The sequence below is a fragment of the Haemaphysalis longicornis genome, unplaced genomic scaffold (genome assembly GCF_048455015.1).
Source record: "Haemaphysalis longicornis isolate Haplotype H1 unplaced genomic scaffold, Haemaphysalis longicornis Haplotype H1 scaffold_101, whole genome shotgun sequence".
NCBI classification, from domain to species: domain Eukaryota; kingdom Metazoa; phylum Arthropoda; class Arachnida; order Ixodida; family Ixodidae; genus Haemaphysalis; species Haemaphysalis longicornis.
Window position 1 is genome coordinate 360,309 of NW_027526205.1, and position 18,460 is coordinate 378,768.

Consider the following 18,460-nt stretch of genomic DNA (forward strand, 5'->3'; position numbering starts at 1 on the left):
TAAAATATTGAGTTCGGATAGCCTACAGACATAGTGATTCTGTGCACGTGGCACCTTTCGCACCGCGTGCGCAGACTCAGGCAAGCGAAGCACGCAGACAACTTTGGGAGCGTTGAGCGCTTCAGGCGGGGTAAATAAAAGTTACGCTGCAAACCTAACTCGGCAAATGACTTCTTTTATGAGAACCACATGATCGGTGCTTTGAGAAACATTCTGCACAGGTTTTGGTCATCAGAAACACCGCAAGCCTCATCGCCCGGTTCTATCCTAGTTGGCAGCGAAATCACCAAAGACCCGGCTTTTATCTCGAACGCTTTCAATGCCTATTTGTAGTCTATATTTCCACTCGACAGCAATGTTTATCCCCATTTTCCTCGCGTTGGCCGAGGCTCCCGACAACCGACATTTACGTGACTGCTGAAGGTGTTTTAAACCTTGTTTTGAATTTTAATTCCAAAACATGTGCAGGGCCAGATGTTATACTGAACCTTTTCTCATCCATTACTCGCAGTGAACGTCTTGATATCTCACAGTAATTTTTCGAAAATCGCTCAGCTCTGGAACAGTACAATTATCATGGAAATTGGGTAAAGTTCTCGCGTTTTATAAGTTCGGTGATAAACAGAGCATCTGTAATTACACACCTGATTCGCTAACGTCCTATTCATGCACACTCCTAGAACATATAGTATACGAACAGGTTTTGCAGTATCTTGAAAGTAATGAACTATCGTTTATTATGCAACACGGATTCAGGCGCGTTTTCAGCATGCTAACCCCACTAGCCGAATTTTCTTGTCATACATGCCATCGTGTATACACGGTACCCTCGTTGATGCTAAATTTGTCGAGTTTTCTAAGGCTGTTGACGAGGTATCTCATCTCAGACGGATGCTAAAATAAACGCTATTTTTAAAAATCCGCAACTGGTTGGTGGGATATATAGCTTCCTTACGCAACGCACACAGTTTGTATCATTCAACACAGTATCCTCGTCCATAGTACCGGTTTCATTAGGGGTTCCACAGGGGTCAGTGCTGGGTCCTTAGCTTTCAATATACTAGGGTAAGGACTTGCCTAATCACAATAAATCCAAGATTCTGCTTTACGCTGACGATTCGGTATTATACTCGAAGATGTCCTCGTTTTAAAATCGCTTCGATTTGCAAGAATCATTTCTGCATTTTTGTTCATGGTTCGAAGCATGTCAAACAAAAATTAACTTTCCTAAAACCATGACAATGAGGTTTACAAGCAGTACATCTCCCTCCGTTTTCAGCTACATATTTAACGCCGAATCACTTGGTGCCGCAGATGCATACAAATATCCTGGAATTACTTTTGTATCAAATTTGTCTTGGGCAAAGCATGTCCATTCTATCACAAAGAAAGCACCTAAAAAAACTGGCTACCTTCGCTGCACACCGACTGATGTACCCAGACAAAGACAGCTTATTGCTTACAAGTCGCTAATACGCCAAATGCACGATTACGCTTCGCCAGTTTGTAACCCATTTAAGCAAGGCGAAATAGACCAGTTGAGTCTGTGCAAAAGAAAGCCCTTAACTTTATCTGTAGTCGATTTGATTCAGAATTTTCACCCACTGATGTACTTTGTTACTTAGAGGCACCGTGCTTAGAGGTAATGCATCTAGCTGTGCGCCACTGTACCAAATCACTGACGTTTCTTTATCGTGTTATGAACGCGCACTGTCACCTTTCTGATAATCATTACCTCACCCTCGTTGAACCATCTACTACGCGTAGTTGTCCCCACCTCAACCTTACCCCGTATTTTGTCCGTCATAATATGTTCAAGTACAGTATATTCAACTATACAATATAAAAATAGCATTCTCTCCCCGGCTCAACCCGATCTCTCTCCGTTGATGAGTTTGTGTACGAAATTGAGAGTCATTGATTAATATTGTATAACACTTTTCATGAACTTACCTTGTTTTTATCTTATTCATTGTACTTGACGCAACCCTGCGATAGCCTCTTTGGCTGCAGTATGTAAAATAAATAAATAAATAAATAAGGGACTTGCCATCCTACGCTGCATGGAAAATCTGATGCACCTGTTTTTCTCTCACACCAGCCCTATTTATTGACTGATCGTTTGGGGTCACATGTTATTATTTATTTAATAATTTTCAACTACCAAACATTTAGCCCCATTTTAACAAAAAAATAATGAATTACGCAGGTGACCGGCCAGCCTGCCACAACGTCTTGCTCATAGCTTCCGTTTTGTCTCTCGGGTGTGGGGTCGTTCTGCAAAGACACTCGCGTCAGATTTTTCTCTACATAAATTTGAAAACCTAAAAAGCACACAACTAAATAGGCACGCTAGGAGATGACCAAGTTCTGAATCCCTTGCCCTTTTTAAAACTGCATGAAGCCGTATTGAACAAAACTTTTGGGAGCGTGACCTCATTATTCTTGAAGGCTCTTTTAGAGACTGCCCGTTGTAAGTTTTATCAGTTTTGTTCGATCTTGAAAAAATATCTTTTATTCCTCTTATTTTATAACACACTTGGACTGCTTCATTTTGCCATGCTGTGTAGCGTATATCGCCTAAATTTGCAGTGTACATTGCCGGTCATTCAGCGACGAAGAGGTACTTATTTCGAGCAGTTTTGACCGCGTTCCTGAGAGCGCTGGAAGCAAATTTCAAAAATAGTTCTACTATATAAACGTTCAAGATTTACAACAGTATTGTTGTAGAAAAACAGAAAAAGACACTTTCTCTAATGTGATATGGAAGCATGAATTTGGCGTTGTTAGCATTCGGGGGAGCCGCACAAGTTTCTTGTTGGGCGTATAACGAAAACTTAACAAAGCCAAGCAATCCAGAAACCTCAGTTCACCATTCTTCCATGTTCTCAAAGCTGTCTCTAAATATATTTTTCTTATTGTTTCTTGCGTTCAAGAGCTATACTTTTTCCACTATGCCTGGAGGCGTCCAATTTTTTTCATTACTTAACTGTCGCCTCCTCTGCTTTGACAGACTCGTGTAATATGTCATATTTACACGCTTCTCAACACCACCGCTCTCTGCTCCAGGGGGTCGAGGGCCCTTTATGTTAAATTACATTATCACCCCTAGAAGCAGTAGTTTTTGTCTGTCGTATTCGGAAAATATTTTTGTGCAAATGAATAGTGTATTACTGATGCATTTGCAAACAGTTTTTCTCGGGTTGGATTTTTTTGGAACAGGCCCGTCTATCGCGGGAGTTGGTGGAACGGCTGTCGGAAATGCTGGTGGACGTCGCAGACTCGGCGATGAGGGACTTTTTGGGGAGGAAACGGACTTCAGCAGTGCTTTTGGTGCAAGTGGTTTCAACGGGAACCGTGGAACCAGTTTTCCCACCAGCAGAATTTCAAGTCAAGACTCTGGCTTTGGAGGAGACGTAGGGGAAGAGAGCTTCGGTAGGACCTGGAATCGTGGAGCAGGTGGTTTTGGAGGAAGTGCTCTAGGGTTTGGCGACTTCAGCAGCGGCAGCAATACCGAATTTGGCGGCACTGGTGGAGGTAATTACATGTTTCTGGAACATTTCGCATAGCGTGATACGAGGGAAACATAGAACTGGTTATCTGGGAAGGAAAATATTAAACACGCACACTTGATACTGGCCCTTAATAAATGCGTACCGTAAAGAGCATGGTAGACAAGAAATTTTTCTTACTAAAGATTAAACAGGTAAGACCAGCGTAGACAAGCAGCCGCATGTGCTTGTTCTGCTGGGGCGTAAATAAGTATACCTGAGAGTGCTACAAACCAGTGTTTTAAGGTGTTTCGCTGTCAGCGAACATTTATTATTCCTTCCTATAAAAAGACAATATTATACTAAGACTTGTTCTACCGGTTGTTAACTCGTCCTTCCGTGAGTAAAGGAATCATATAAAAGATATAGGGTCGCCTGAAAATATTACACATCTGGCCTACTCCAGCTACCTTTGTTTGAATATTACGTTCTCGTACCTATGTATATGAAAAAGCAGCTGATTGCGGCAATTGCATCGCCATCTTTTCAATGACGTAGGTCTTCTAATGTGTCCTGCGACATTTTTACAGAAATAGAAGACGACAAAAAACTGCTTTTGTGTTGCACCTGGGACGTAATGCCCTACAAAATGCGATGGGAGTTTGTAGTATACAGAAACCAGTAGAACATCAATTAGTAAAACGCGCTCAAGGTATGCATCAACAAAATAAATCGTTTTGTATGAGACTAGCACAAAAAACTTTTCGTGGAAAGTGTGAAGAAAACGTTTACTTAGAAAGAGAGCCCTGTGTGGTACCCACGTTATAAAAAACCTGCGGTACTTCACGTTTCCCTATTTTAGATGACAGGGCATAGTTACAGTAATATTTCCCGGGCCACTAGACGACTTATTGAGCGATAAAGTGCAGCGCTGCTCCTTAGTTGTGTTGCCACACCGTCTGTGTCGTCACAGGCATTTAAGAAACTCGTTCCTAGGAAGGAGCGCAATGAAGGCAGGCTGAATTTGTAACTCCCCATCTTCAATACAGGTTACGAGAATAGCAAAGTAATATTCTTCACGATTTGTTAGAAGGCAGGCGTTTTAATATTCTCCTTTTTTGTCGTTTACAGGTATGCCTCCCTGAAGGTCTGTTATATTGACATGGAAACTCCTGCGAAGTTGCAAACGATCAGTGTAAATTTAGTTTATAGAATATTTTTCTACAGCACATTCTTCTGCATAGGGCTTGTTTGTGCGCTGTTCGTTACACCTAGTTTGGAGACTCGCATGAAAAACAAAGCCCAATTTTTTTATGCTCCTAAATCCGAAATGCCATCTTTAAACACACCGACATACCGAAACTGCTGGTATTTTCTTTGATATGTGTCATTGCTCTCCTCTCCTGGAACTCCATTTGGATTAACAAAATGAACTGTCATATTTCTGTACAGACACTGGGCCTGAAAAGGAGCGATAACGGCCCAACGGCGCCTACAGGACACTCCGTTGACGTTTTATTTACGGGGACCACGCCACTGCGCCAGTTACTGAGCCATACCTTTCCCCACTTTTTTTCAGTCTAGATCAGGTTCATTCAGCGAGCATATGTCAGTATTTCTTTTTGATTCTGCGTGCTGGTTCACTTGACTGACGAATGCCTGACTCTAAAGGGATACCATAAACATCAGCAAATACAAGGCATACGATACCAAGAAACCTTCTAATTATGGTTCAAACGCTCAGTAATGAAACCAAAACACGTGCCTGACCTTCATTGCTGAACAACATGATCGATCTGTTACATTTTTTTAAGTAATTGGATTAGACAATCGTTTTCTGAAAATACAGACAGATCTGCTTGTTTTGACAATACCTCAGGCCTCGGGTTACCGGAGGGCTTAGATGGTGGACCTGGACCTAGTGGAGGAAGCAGTGATGGAGAAAATGGACCATTGCCAGGTGTATTCGCTCAGCAGGGGCCTGGAACTTTTCTCGGTTCTGAAAACAAACCTGATGGTGAGTTGTCTCATCCTTACGATAGTTCGCATGGCCAAATGTGTAGCGTCTTCATTATCGCACGTTTTAAGCGACGTTAGCCATGTCTTAAGTGCTCCAAAGCAATAAATAGATGTCTGAGGGTACTTACATGAGTAGCAGTGTTTCTAATAACTCTATGTGTGCATTTTCCGTAACAAACCTTAAGCATTGTTTTAAAATAACGATGGGGGCCATAGTCAGTTTGTGTTTAAGTAAGGCTTACGTCCTAATGTAGGACGACCACTTAACCACTTTGAAATCCGCTAAATAGTCCGAAAGGAAGGTGGCTTCATTTATATAAATATTACGTGCAGGCAGCAGGTAACTCTCATATTCACAGTGAAGTATAGTAAATAATGTGGGCCCTAATGCAGCGGTGCTGTTTACATCGAGGTTACCGAAAAGCCGACTCACGGTTTTGGCAAAAAGTGCAAACAATACCATGGTTAACCATACTTCTTGGTGGGTGGTTTCTATGAGCCGCAAAAATTTATATCATCCCTGGGGATTTCTTTCGGCATCACTTGGCAGGTTCGGAAATAACTGATAACCGGCCCGTCTTGACTTCGCTTGTTTTAAAACTGACAGGTGGAACAGACCAATTACGGAAGCGAAAGATGGGAGGATTGAGCTCATATGTTAGGGGGCTTTACCTGCACGTTTCAGAGCGCAATCTTTAACTACGAAACGTTGATTACATATCATTCAATTGTCAAAACGACTTTGTCTGTGCTTTGTACCTCGAAACAATAAAGACCAGTCATTAAAACAGTTCGGATATTTTTAGCTAGGTTTGCACCTGCCCATTTGACAACGAGTCCTTTATACACTGTAATACAGTGCTTGTGAGAGATGGTTATAACAACTTTTTTTCTATGGTATTCAATTTTTTTGTAAAGGCCTACCTGTTACCTCAAAATAACGAAAGTGCGGGGTGAGTTTATCTGTCGCGTCCAATAGATATTACTACAGGCTGTAGTACCACTTTGTACTATCTCATCGATTGGCGCAAATTGTAAAAAGCACTAGAAAATCGGTATGTTTTCTGCAAGTTATATCAATTTCACTTAGGCCCAAGAATATACTTTTCTTCAAATGTAGTACAGCTTCCCCCAGCATAAATGATTTTCAGTAGAAATCTTTACCATTTTCTAGGTGTTCAAAAAATGGTAGTAAAGTACCATGCTACGGGTTAAAGTCACAGTGGGCTACAATGGTGGGAAATGTGTGGCTGCAAGAGTTTATTAATTGAACTAAAAATAGCCGTAGCGCGCAAAGCTTGATGAAGGAAGAAATGTCTTCTTGAGGCGTATGAATTTTCCCCTAAGGTCCGACTTCTCGTGAACGTTTGCAACAGTAGTGAAAAAATGTAATGCTGAATTTTTCGGGGGACATAAGAAGCTATCAACAGGTACACTAATATTTCTGCAAGGTAAACCAAGCGAACGATTGATTCTTTTATAGACAGATGCGTGTACAGCCTCTAATTATAATAAACTCCTTTCTGCACAGTTTCGGCTTGTGAGAATGGACCCATTCGAGAGAAGAGTTATCTCTTATCTTCTTCACAGGAGCCATGTTATACGGAGGATTCACAAGTATTGGGAATGTAGGAAAGCTCTAATTGAGCCTTGATACCACACCTAGGTCCTGCTGGCTGGCCGAGTCCTCAAAGCTTCAACAATATTGAGAGCAGTGCCCTTGATGGCACCCGTGGTTTCAACAGCCCAGTGGCCAGTGTCCCTGGAGGATCCCAGCGTCCGCGACTGTTGCAACGCCTCTGGCAAAGTCGGCATAGAGGTGAGCACTTTAAACATCATCCCAAAGGGGGTTGGGTGAGAACGCCGCACGGCTAACCTCGCTCATAACTCTGTGCTTGTATTCATACACGAAATCAGTAAAACGTGCAAGCAATTGCCCAAATGCTTCATAGACTAGCCTGTCTACACCCCTGTGCATAAAGCATACGCCCTTCATCTAATGAATCCTTCTGAATATCGGGTGCACATTGCGCGATGTGGCAGCAAAAGAAAAGTGGACATTGAGTTCAGTAATAGCAGTTCTGATGTTTCCACCTTAGAAGCAGCTCACGGTGCCTCGTGCATGGCCGTTTAGACTGGATACCATAGCGACACCTACCCACCCAATGAAAATAAATATGTACGACGTCTTTTGAACACACATCAAAGTTTTGAAGAAAAGACTCAGCGCATCTTATATGGATACATAAGGCGCACAGTATAGCTGTTAATGTCTTTTAGTTCAACATACCGATCAACATCTCAAAGTCCTTCAATAGCGCCAATTTACAACGAAAGCAAAAAACAGTACATAGATGAGCTCCTTCCCACCCCTACGTACTAAGCCCTCGTAACCCGCGAAATATAGCCACAACTTTTGGTGCCCTTGTGTTTGAGCATGCTTCTTGGTGCACGACAGCTGCGAAAAATGCCGGCTAACCAACAAAAAAACAGAACGAGTGTTTCATTTTGTAGTTCCCTTTCGATGCTATGTCAATTAAAACAGACATCAAAATTTACATGGAACATCCAGTGGGTGTTGTCGGTGCTGACTAGCGCTGATCATATATTACCAACCATTCCACTGTGCTCTTCGGTCTCCGCTCCAGTGCAGCATGGTACCGGGCCGCTGTATTCCCCCTAATGCTTTGCTGTTGTTCAGTTGTTGCGTATGTGGCCCCGAAGAAAGGTCAGGACGGCTTTTTGTCAGCATGTCTCTTAAAGCACGACCGAAAACTCAGAGGGTTCAACTACAAAATACCTTCAAGCGCTGAATTCATTTTGTTCTGTGCAGGACTAAATATTTGTCCTAGACTGACAGTTACATTCTATTGGTGTAGTAAACTTGTTCATGGCTTCAAAACATTTCCTCAACTTTCGCCATGCAACGCATATTGGGAACTTATATTTTGTTCTTAAGCCTATTCAGCGGCAGAGCTGTGCGTAAATAAAACGAAATTTGTGTTTGGCATTTGGAATGTTTACCTAACTATTTATTTCTACCGTTTATGAACAGCACGTGGGCTGTCTAGCCTCGTCAACCATGTAAGAAAACCAGGTATGTACAAGCAATCTCGCAAAATACCCTTTTTGCGTTTCGGTTTACTCTTTTATAGGCCTTATGGGATGATTCCGAGCCTCTTCCGAACGTCGTTAATGCCGTGGTGTCTTGATAGGTTTTATAACAAAAAGTATGAGCAGGTGGATCTCCTGTAAGATTTTATTTTGCTGTGTTATGGTTCATGGCATATTATAGGATCCATTCAAAAAAATATTCGTAATTGAAAACGTGCCACTCGGCGGAGCAGTTGCTGGCACGGCTTGCAAGGCTAGGTCCGCCCGTCTCCTGACAACTCACTCACTCACACACTCACTCACTCACTCACTCACTCACTCACTCACTCCCTCACTGCCTCACTCACTCACTCACCCACTCCCTCACTCACTCACTCACTCACTCACTCACTCAATCACTCACTCAATCCCTCACTCACTCACAAACTCACTCACTCACTCACTCTTGAGTCACTCATTCACTCACTCTCTCACCCACTCACTCACTCACACACTCACTCAACTGCGACTGAAAAGTGTTGTGTGTCAATGTGAGTAAGGCTGCTTGAATGACGAGAGAAAATTTATTACCAGTATTTTCTGCAGCGTTTTACGCATTCACTTTAAAAGGACCCTGCAACACTTTTTCATCTTTTCTTGAAATCCTAAATGCTTGCAGAACATAGTCACCCAAAACACCCTGTACTTAGATTAGGGGGTCGCAGAATACCTCAACCAAAAAATTACTGCTCTATGTCCATCAGATAACTTGGAAACTCGCTCAAAAAATTTTTCTAACTTGCGCAGTTAGGGAGCACCTTAAAAAAGTTTGCTCGCGCGTCAAGTTTACGGACTGAAACGTATATGGCTAACTATGTGTTTGGGTTGGACCCTATCCGCCTCGATCCAGCTCCAGAAATTTCGTGCCCGCGTTTAACTTAAGAAAAGGAATGTGATGCAACAAATCCAACCCGCTTACGATATTTATGTTGTGATGCTACACTCGACAGCACGCTGTAAATACTAGGTCGAATAATTGTTTCGACAAATTCTGCATGCGAATCTGTTGTGCGTGTGTGTGTGTCTGTGTGTGTGTATTTGATTATTGTCCCTTTTTAAGAACCAATTACATAACCTTCAGCGCCACCTAGCTGGCACAGCAAGCGAGGTGGTGCCTTGTCGTACTTCGCCTGGTCATAAAGAGATTTCTATGCATGTTTCTGTCACAGAACTAAATTACCCACCACAAATTTCTTACGTTACACAATGTTAGACGACTCATTCTGGGGAAAAATAGCGATTAATTTGTACAAAGCGAGGGGAAGTAGCTTGAGCATATTTTACGCGAATACCTAATACGTATTACATCTTCCATTGGCTATCGTCATCTCCGTAGCTTCCCTTTAGTTGGTATACAAAAGTTGCGAGTTGATCTTGTGAGCCCGCAGCCAATGATAAGCGGCAATGAGCACCTGACAGCGGCCTTTTTCATCATTGGCACACATCTTGAGTGGAGTGGGCATGTAACAATTTGGAGTAACGTATGCTTGGTTTTTTCGACGTCTGCGCTACTCCCAATTGGGATGGCAATTGGTGAATGAGCCACTGTCTTCTCACGGCCGTAAACATTTCGTCGTCCAATACACTCGAGTGGATGTGACGTTAGCGTAGCTGCTTTAACGTTAGGAACTTTAACCTCCGTCTTAACGACGTTCGAAGCGAAGTCAAACGCATTGTGCGTCGAGCTGCACGTACAGGTGGACGAAGTAAGATCTCAAAGCGGGACGTTACGCTGAACATAGGCCGTCAAAAACAGAGCGAAGAAAATATCAGACTATTGTACACCCGTCTCCCTATGAAAGTGAAGCATAGCATGTAATTTTGAAGCCACGCCAACCCGCACTCTCATTCGTGCACTCATACTCGCGTCCAATGCAAATCATGTTCGGGTGAATGAGACGCGGGGCCGACAATGGGTAGTTTAGGTCACCGTATAATTTCGTTTGCTACCAATCATTTGAGGATCGTGGATGGATCTGTTGACTTGTAGGCGAACGACATTTTTAATTTCACACTGGGCACAACACCATACACGCCCAATTTTCCCAGAAGGGGTTATGTAGGGTAATCTTCTTAAGAGTAGTTCGAGAGGCCGTCTCTTGGTCGTGTTTCGTTCACCGTCTCCTCCACAAGCTAAGGATCACTTACGTTGTCAGTATGCTCAACCATAACAAAATCAATATAAAGCTGTTTGCACTTCTAGCTGGAGAAGATGTGAATACATAAAAAAAAAACAAAATAAATCGTTCAAACTCTAATAAATGCCTTTTGAATTTCACTAAGTAACGAAAAATATTGCATGTTCCTGGACAGTGGAAAAGTTTCTTGGGTCTTTTTTGTTTGTTTTCTTCTCCACTTCCTGGCGTAGACCCAAGGACAACCGCAGGATTGTTCCTTGGAAGTTTGGCTGCAGCCGCTGGAATAGGTGGATTAAGGGCCCGTATTGCAGCCGGTTTTCGAGAGGGGCGGGAGCAGGGAAGATTTGGTAAGTTACTGCAGTTCTCTTAGGAAGCAGGTGTTGCAATTTCTTCTTAATCCGAATGCTCGCACGCATGTATGGGTAATACCATTAGTTGGTTTCTAAAATAATTACAGGGCGGATTTCATTTCTTGGAGCCGTAAATATCGTCGTAATCCTGAAACTGGACAATATATTTCTTGTAACCAGGACGAAATTCTCGCTAGCGGTGTTATTCTGCCGATGTAAAGATGTAGGCCACGCACACCAACATCATGATCCACCGCGTTCGATGAAATAGGCGCAATCTTTTCTTCTGTTACAAGAAGGCGCCTTTTTTTATTTGACGGGGTTAGTGCTTCTAGCAAGAGCGAAGACATGTACCAATCCTGCTCCTGCCCGGTCACACCAATCCTTCAACGTATTTCGTGCCTCTCGTGCCCTATTTAGTAATAATAAATCTAAGCTCTGCATTCTTCCTTTGGAGCTTGCGATGTTCTAGGCGCGGTTTCATAATGTAGTGCCTTCTAGTAGGTATGTTCGCAAAATCGGGAATCGCAATCAAAGCAGTATACCTAATTTACGGATACACTTCAACAGAATGTTTTCTGAAAGAAGGTTTCTCCTCCAGGCTTCAAATAACAAACGTTGCTCTGTACACTTTACTGCCAAAGAATCGCGATATGTTTACACAGCATTGTTATAAAAAAAAATGTCCAAGTCCCTCAATAACACCTCTTCGTGGTGTCGTGCTATGCTTCTGACGACTTCGCAATAGACACATCGGGTTGACCAACTTACCGGCAAACAGACGCGGCCCATGATACGTTTGCCCTGCGAGTAAAAAGAGTGTGCTTAAAACGTTTTTCTTTATTCTAAGAGATTTTATTACTGGAAGGCACACGCAGAATTAAAAAAAAATCGTTCTATTCTTCAATACTTACACGTAACTCATATGAAGTGAGCACTATATATTTTACAATTGTGAGAGAATGATCCTCAACATGATATCCAAAACGTATTCTGACGGCTCATCGTCATTAAAAATAAGTTTATTTGATTTCAGGGCCACGACGCACGTTTTGTTTTGGCCGCTGTCGTGCTCGACAGCGACGATTGAACGCAGGTATGAAAGTTGCAGAGGACATTTTGAAGCGCATTCCAGGTACGTACTGCTGTCATCTTTCAAGAATGTTTTGTCTGAAAAGGGTGGAAAGCTGGGCGAGTTGGTAAGGTGACATCTTGAAACAGCGCAACACGGACGACACAAAAAACGTGCTAATCCGCAAGATAACAGAAGCTGAAATAACAGTATAAACGAACACCAATCAACATCTGTACCTAGTAATACGTCTTGTACGTCCGGTCTCACTAAACACCTTTCTGCAGGAACCAACAAATCTGTCGCATTTATATTAAAAATAAAAGTAATTCCTTTAGTTGTAAGTGCCATCTTTTTGACAAAATAATGTTTTATTTACTTTTTGTGCAGTCATCTGGTGTAGGCCTCAAATACTTAAGGGGAAACACTGACTCCTAAGCAGAACGTACTAAGAGGATGTAAATTACATGGTCTGAAGCTATGTAGAAGAATTAGTAAAAATGGAGGCTGTATACCCCACGCAAGATATGTGAGTACAACACCTAAACAAACACGTTGGTTACCTCAATTACTGAAATTGAAAGTTGTGTGAAATTTCCGTTACAACTAACCTGCGTAGCGTGGTTTCACTAACGTGCCTCGAACCAAATCTTCAAATTCTTCTGATAGGTAGTGCTTGTGAAGGTACTGTTTCTCTTGTTGACGAAATCGTGCCTGCCAGCTTCCCCAACGGGGGCTTTATGGTCTATATTCAGAAACTGCACTGCAACCAAGCTTGTACAAGCTAAGACCACAAAGACACTTTGAGATTTCGGCGAATTCATAGCGCAAATAACGAGTACAAGAAAGAAGACACAGAACACAGCGGTAACTTCCAGGTAGCTTTATTTCCCATGCACGCGCATATAAGTATCCACAGCCTACCCACACTCACTTCCCACTCTCAACGCCAATGCTGACGTGTTGCAGCCATGCGCAGAAAAGTTACCTTCTTATCTGACAAACTTAGTGACGGCACGCTCACAAAGGACAACCCCGCTTTACTAATGACATCTGACTCTATCATTTATCTTACATTTTGTTCCTTATGTTTCGAACGTGCCGCAAATCACTAAAACCATAGCACGCAGCCGCAGTCGTGGCAGTGAAGAGACAAATGACCATCGCTGTAGTTGCTGGCTATCTGGGCATGGCTGCAACACGTCAGCATTGGCGGTGACAGTGGGAAGTGAGTGCGGATAGGCTGTAAATACCTATATGTGCGTGTATGTGAAATAAAACTAGTTGGAAGCTAGCGCTGTGTTGTGTGTCCTCTTTCTTGTCCTCGTTCTTTGCCCGATGAATTCGTCCAAAATCGCCACACCAACTTGCCCAATGATCCGTACTCGTACACTTTGAGACCTGATGTCGAAAACAGCAACCAGCGATGTGAAAGAATGGCTTAGATCAGATGTTTTTTTTATTCTACACCGCCGCCACCCTTTCCGATTAACTGTTACTCCCATCGAGAATTCCGCGTCAGAATGGCTTTTCCCGGTAACTACGGCGGTACTCCACATTACTATCGTAGTTGGGCTAACCGTAATCTTCTTGGACACCCGGTTACTTGGTAGCAGCCACTGCTCTCCTGACAGATCTCCTGTTATTGGGTTTTTGTGTTATATAACACAGCAGTGAATGTCTTTCTCTGAAATTAGGCTGTCTTTAACGGTACCTACTTCCCCCATTCTAGACGTTAATTTTCTCTCCCTTAAGGTTACTCCCGTAACACTTCCTTAAATGGCTCGTTCTGGTAAGCCCAAAAAATTTAGGGAGTTTATTCATGCGCCAATTTTCTGCCCCCTATGTCCCTACTTGCCGTATGCATTGGTTATATATCGTAATTTTTAATTACGTAAGTAGCCTACGGTTATTTAATTAGAATGTTTGCCTAAAGCACTTTTGCCATTAATCCTATGCCGGATTTCTTTCTGTAGTGAACCAACCTACGTACGCCTTGTGTGTTCACTGTGACTGGGGATATTTACAAGCGGTTTATGCCTTATCAGATGTGTTTTTTGTGATTTTCGTTTGCGTTCTTTCTAAATATTTCAAAATACAACTAATTTTGCTATATGTAGGTAAGGCTGCCCGCGTGATTCTGAAGAATATAATAAATGCACTTTTACGTATTTAAGAATCTGAATCTAGCGCATTCAGCATGGTACAGGATGAGCAATTACTGGGCCTATATATACATAGGTCTAAAAATTTTCTCCCCGTTCATTCTACGCAGGGAGTCTCCAGCGACTGTACTGAGATTCTCTGCCCCATGTGGAACCGTAGCCTGTCACTTGCCTCGAGCTTCCGGTTGCGAAAGTAAACAAAAGCGCTTGACCCTGCTTTCGCAAATGAAAAACAGGCCACGAAATAAAGATATACAGCTCGAAACCATGTGATGTGACTGATGTTTAAGCAGTAGCGTGTGTCAAGCACGGTAGGGTAAAATGAAATCGTAATCATAGCAATGAGTGGGAAATCGTTAGCGGTTAGCTTACCCGTTAGTTACGTTAGCGGTAGAAGCGCCTACTTAAGAGCCGCGTGAAAGCGGAAAAAGAGAGACAAGGGATGTACATTTACGAACTAAAGTGACGTCTCAAGTGGAGCCAGTTGATTCATAATTGACCTCTGCAAAACAGCGCGAAAAAACAAGGAGTAGGAATCGAGAGTGTGCAATACGAGCCCTGCTCGCGTTGTGTGCTGAGCGTTTGTTGTTCGGCTCCTCCTTGTAAATGTTTAGCTCTTGTTGTATTGAAGGTTTTGGACGGTATCTGCCATCCCCGCGTCTGAAAAATTTTTGAAGGGCAAGTAGGAGCTTTTCAACGCAGTGGTGAACTGATATCAACAACAGGCACATCCGCAGCTATTGGAATACCATGGCACCTACAAGTAACGACTCTCAATCTTTGTACTGAGTGAATGACATTGGTAATTTTTATATTCATCATCATCTTCTTCTTCTTCTTCTTCTTCTTCTTCTTCATCAGCACCTCCAGCCTATATACGCCCACTGCAGGGCAAAGGCGTCTCCCATGGATCTTTAATTATCGCGGTCCTGTGCTAACTGCGACCAATTTGTAATGCATGACCAGCTCTAAACAAATAAAACCTCGCCAGAAAGAATACATCAGAGCACTTTATTGTTATTAGGTGGCTTGGGTGTGAAAATATTATCGCTTCCGCAGGAATTGCAGGCCTCTTGCGCTTCGGCATCGTTTGCGTACCGAAGTGGTTAACCGCGCTTAGCCTTCTCAAATACTGGTGGTGCAGCCTGCTTCGCTACGAAGCGTTTTGTATCCTGAAATAACTTGCTGATCCCTCCGACAGCTCCAACAAACAGCAACACGATATCCTGCTCAACCTGGGGCAATCGAGGCACTAGTGGCATGTGCTCGTTGCCCTTGTAATGCAAAATCAAGGTATCCTCACCAACGCCGGTTTGGAAGGCAATCGTAGGCACGTTTTGGGAAGTATGTTTTAGAAGTCATCTTTTTTTAGTGGATATGTCGTTTGGTCTACGCTTGATGCTCAGCACAGGGCGGTGGCACGGCCTTGCCATGGAGCGACATAATGTTTAACGTCACGCCGCGAGGTCAACATCGCCTCCCGGCAGGGGATCCTCGACCTACGATCATTTAAGAGAACGACGCAAGGCAGCCGGAAGCCATGGCTGTCGAAAACAGAAATGAATGCTTCTATTGCAAGGGGAATCGGTGCATGACCGATGATGATGGTAATAATCGGCGCATACCCCGTGAGAGATTCGACATCCTCCGGTACCCGCAAAGTTTGCGTCTGGCCTTAAGTACCAGATGTGTACCGCACAAATGGCAGAACAATTATTCTGCAGTACTAGGAAAGAAAGGGAACCAAACGTTCCTACTAAACAATTCACAAGCCTTTACGCCTCTAACGTGTGAATTATAGGCCTAGCGTAGCGAGCCGAAACTTACGGGGAAAGGTTTATTCTGCTCGTAAATCTGCGGTTGCCGCTTGACGTCGTAAAGCCTCAAAGCCAAACGTTCGTCCAACTCCGGCGAATACCCGACAGGTTCTGTTATGTTCGCAAAGTGATTCGTGGCCAGAGATAAGCACATAATCGCAAAACTGCAGGGACAAACAGCAGCTAAAAATTCTGGGCAGCTACATTCAACTCTATGTGTGCTCTCTGTAGCCGAGGATAGTTTTGCGTACAAGCGAAGAGAGAAACACAGAGCGAGACAGACAGACAGCAACAGCGTTTCCTTTAAGTGGCGACAACACCCAGTCTGGCCACGCTCCTTGCTACGCAAGAGAGGGTGTCTTCCAGTAGTTTCGTGTATTCCAGTAGTGTATTCTATCGTAATACAGTAGTAGTAATATTCCAGGGAATATTCCAGCATGCACGCGCGGCTCAAGAGGTAATAAAGAGAACCGGGCGGAGAGGGAAATATCCACAGGAACCTCGGCTATTTCACATTATAGTTCGTAGCGAGGACGCCCGTTCCCATGTTGTTTCAGGCTCTCGAGAAAGGTGGAAGCCGGGCGCAGAGATAGGATATCTTTAGAAGCTCCAAAATATACGCTCGCGGTAGGACGCACTGAAACTGGTCTTACGCACGACAACTTTCTCTCGCTTACACTGGGCAATTCGAAGAAATTTGCGCTGTGGCTCGGTTGAGTGCTGCGGCATGTGTTATTGCATGGGTGAGTCTGGGGCAAATACAGTGAGCTCTTAGCAACCGATGAAGCAAAAGCCGCTCCTTCACGCTCTGAGACAAACGTTCCGGCACAAAAAATGTCAAACTGCAGCGAAACAGCAGCTCGTTCGGCCTTGAGTTTCGAATTCCAGAAACACTGACCAGGCAGCCACAGCAGCAATAAAAAATGATTAATATTATTTGAGCCAATGAAGAGTTCACATATCTCGACAGTAACGCTACCCTAATCTACTCGCCACAGTGACTGACTGTGGCACCTCCGCTTCCGGGCATGACTAGGGGCGATATTCTGAAGTTCTGCCAATTTCGTGTCCGTTTCAAAAGTGTCCGTTATTAGCGAGCCCTGATTGGCTAAAATCAAGCACCTGTATGTGTCCGAACGCTGGCGCGGTAGAGCTACTGCCCAGAGCCGCGGTTTCTCGGAGCCGACAATTTGAAGCAGACGATTTTTCATCCCCTTGTTGTTGGCGCACTGGTTGAAAAGTAGGTCAATAAGTAACGTTGACCAGTAAGAAATCCCTACAGAAGCTTTCCTCTGGTTGAAGAGAAATATGTGGTGGCAGTGCGATGCGCGTTGAGGCGAACTTGGTCGGCTGCACATTGGGCTCAGTGTCAAGGAAGAAGTGATATGCGCCCTTCTTTTCTTCGCTGCCGGTGGCTTTCAGCCAGCGGTCGGTAAATGAGAAGCGATGTCCCTGTCGCAGCCCCGCGTTTGCTGGTTAATCTACGCCGTTGCATCACCCAGATAAATAAAAGATCATCTACGAGCTTGACATCTGCCGAGAAGGCGACTGAAATTTCGCAACGCTGGCATGCGATATATAAACCCTTATTGGTACTTTACGAATACACATACCATCTCAATGCTCGCATGCATGACGCAAAGCATACGCGTAGTTAAGAAATGGAATTCTTGACCGTTCACACATTTTTCCACTCTATGAGAGTACTACAGAAATTCCAACGCCATAACGAACCATTCGAGGATTTTGGAAAAGCTCGCGTAAGTAAGCCGCAAGTGCGTCGATACTGACATACGTAACAGGTACAGAGTCATTGCACCGACATAAAAATCGTGGTTCAGGTGGCGACAAAACTGAGCAGTCATAGCATTGTTTGCACTCTACTGCAACAAGAAACAGCTAAAGTGAGTTTAGAAAAAAACTGGCTGCAACGACCATCTTTCGGTATTCGCCGCGTTGTGCTGAAAATCTCCCACTGCGTCATATAAAAATCTTATCATGTTTATGGTTTCAAAATACGTTCAAATAAACACATAAAGGATAGTTTTCAATAGGTTTATTGTTTAAAATGGGTATACAAAAACATTCGCGCAAAGCTCAACCCAAAGCCCCCCTAAAACTGGAAGTACGTCACAATAAAAACGCACGCAAAACGGACGTTTTCCAAATGGAGAAACTCCAGATTGCCCCTCAAGGACATCCTCTTCTCCAAAGACACCCCAGTGCGCCACCAGTTACGGTTGGAGGCATGTCCA

The 18,460-nt window shown here is 43.5% G+C and overlaps 1 protein-coding gene across 1 annotated transcript in view; it reads left to right on the forward strand.

Moving 5' to 3' along the window:
- LOC144160516 (uncharacterized) overlaps positions 1-14,626 on the forward strand; it is a 37,753-nt gene extending 23,127 nt beyond the window's left edge. The window contains exons 6-12 of the mRNA XM_077691783.1: positions 3,223-3,537; positions 5,371-5,508; positions 7,177-7,329; positions 8,566-8,607; positions 11,032-11,148; positions 12,188-12,286; positions 14,499-14,626. Of these exons, the coding sequence (XP_077547909.1) occupies positions 3,223-3,537; positions 5,371-5,508; positions 7,177-7,329; positions 8,566-8,607; positions 11,032-11,148; positions 12,188-12,286; positions 14,499-14,521 (887 nt within the window). The 3' untranslated portion in view covers positions 14,522-14,626. The remainder of the gene's footprint in view (positions 1-3,222; positions 3,538-5,370; positions 5,509-7,176; positions 7,330-8,565; positions 8,608-11,031; positions 11,149-12,187; positions 12,287-14,498) is intronic.
- The last annotated feature ends 3,834 nt before the right edge of the window (positions 14,627-18,460 follow it).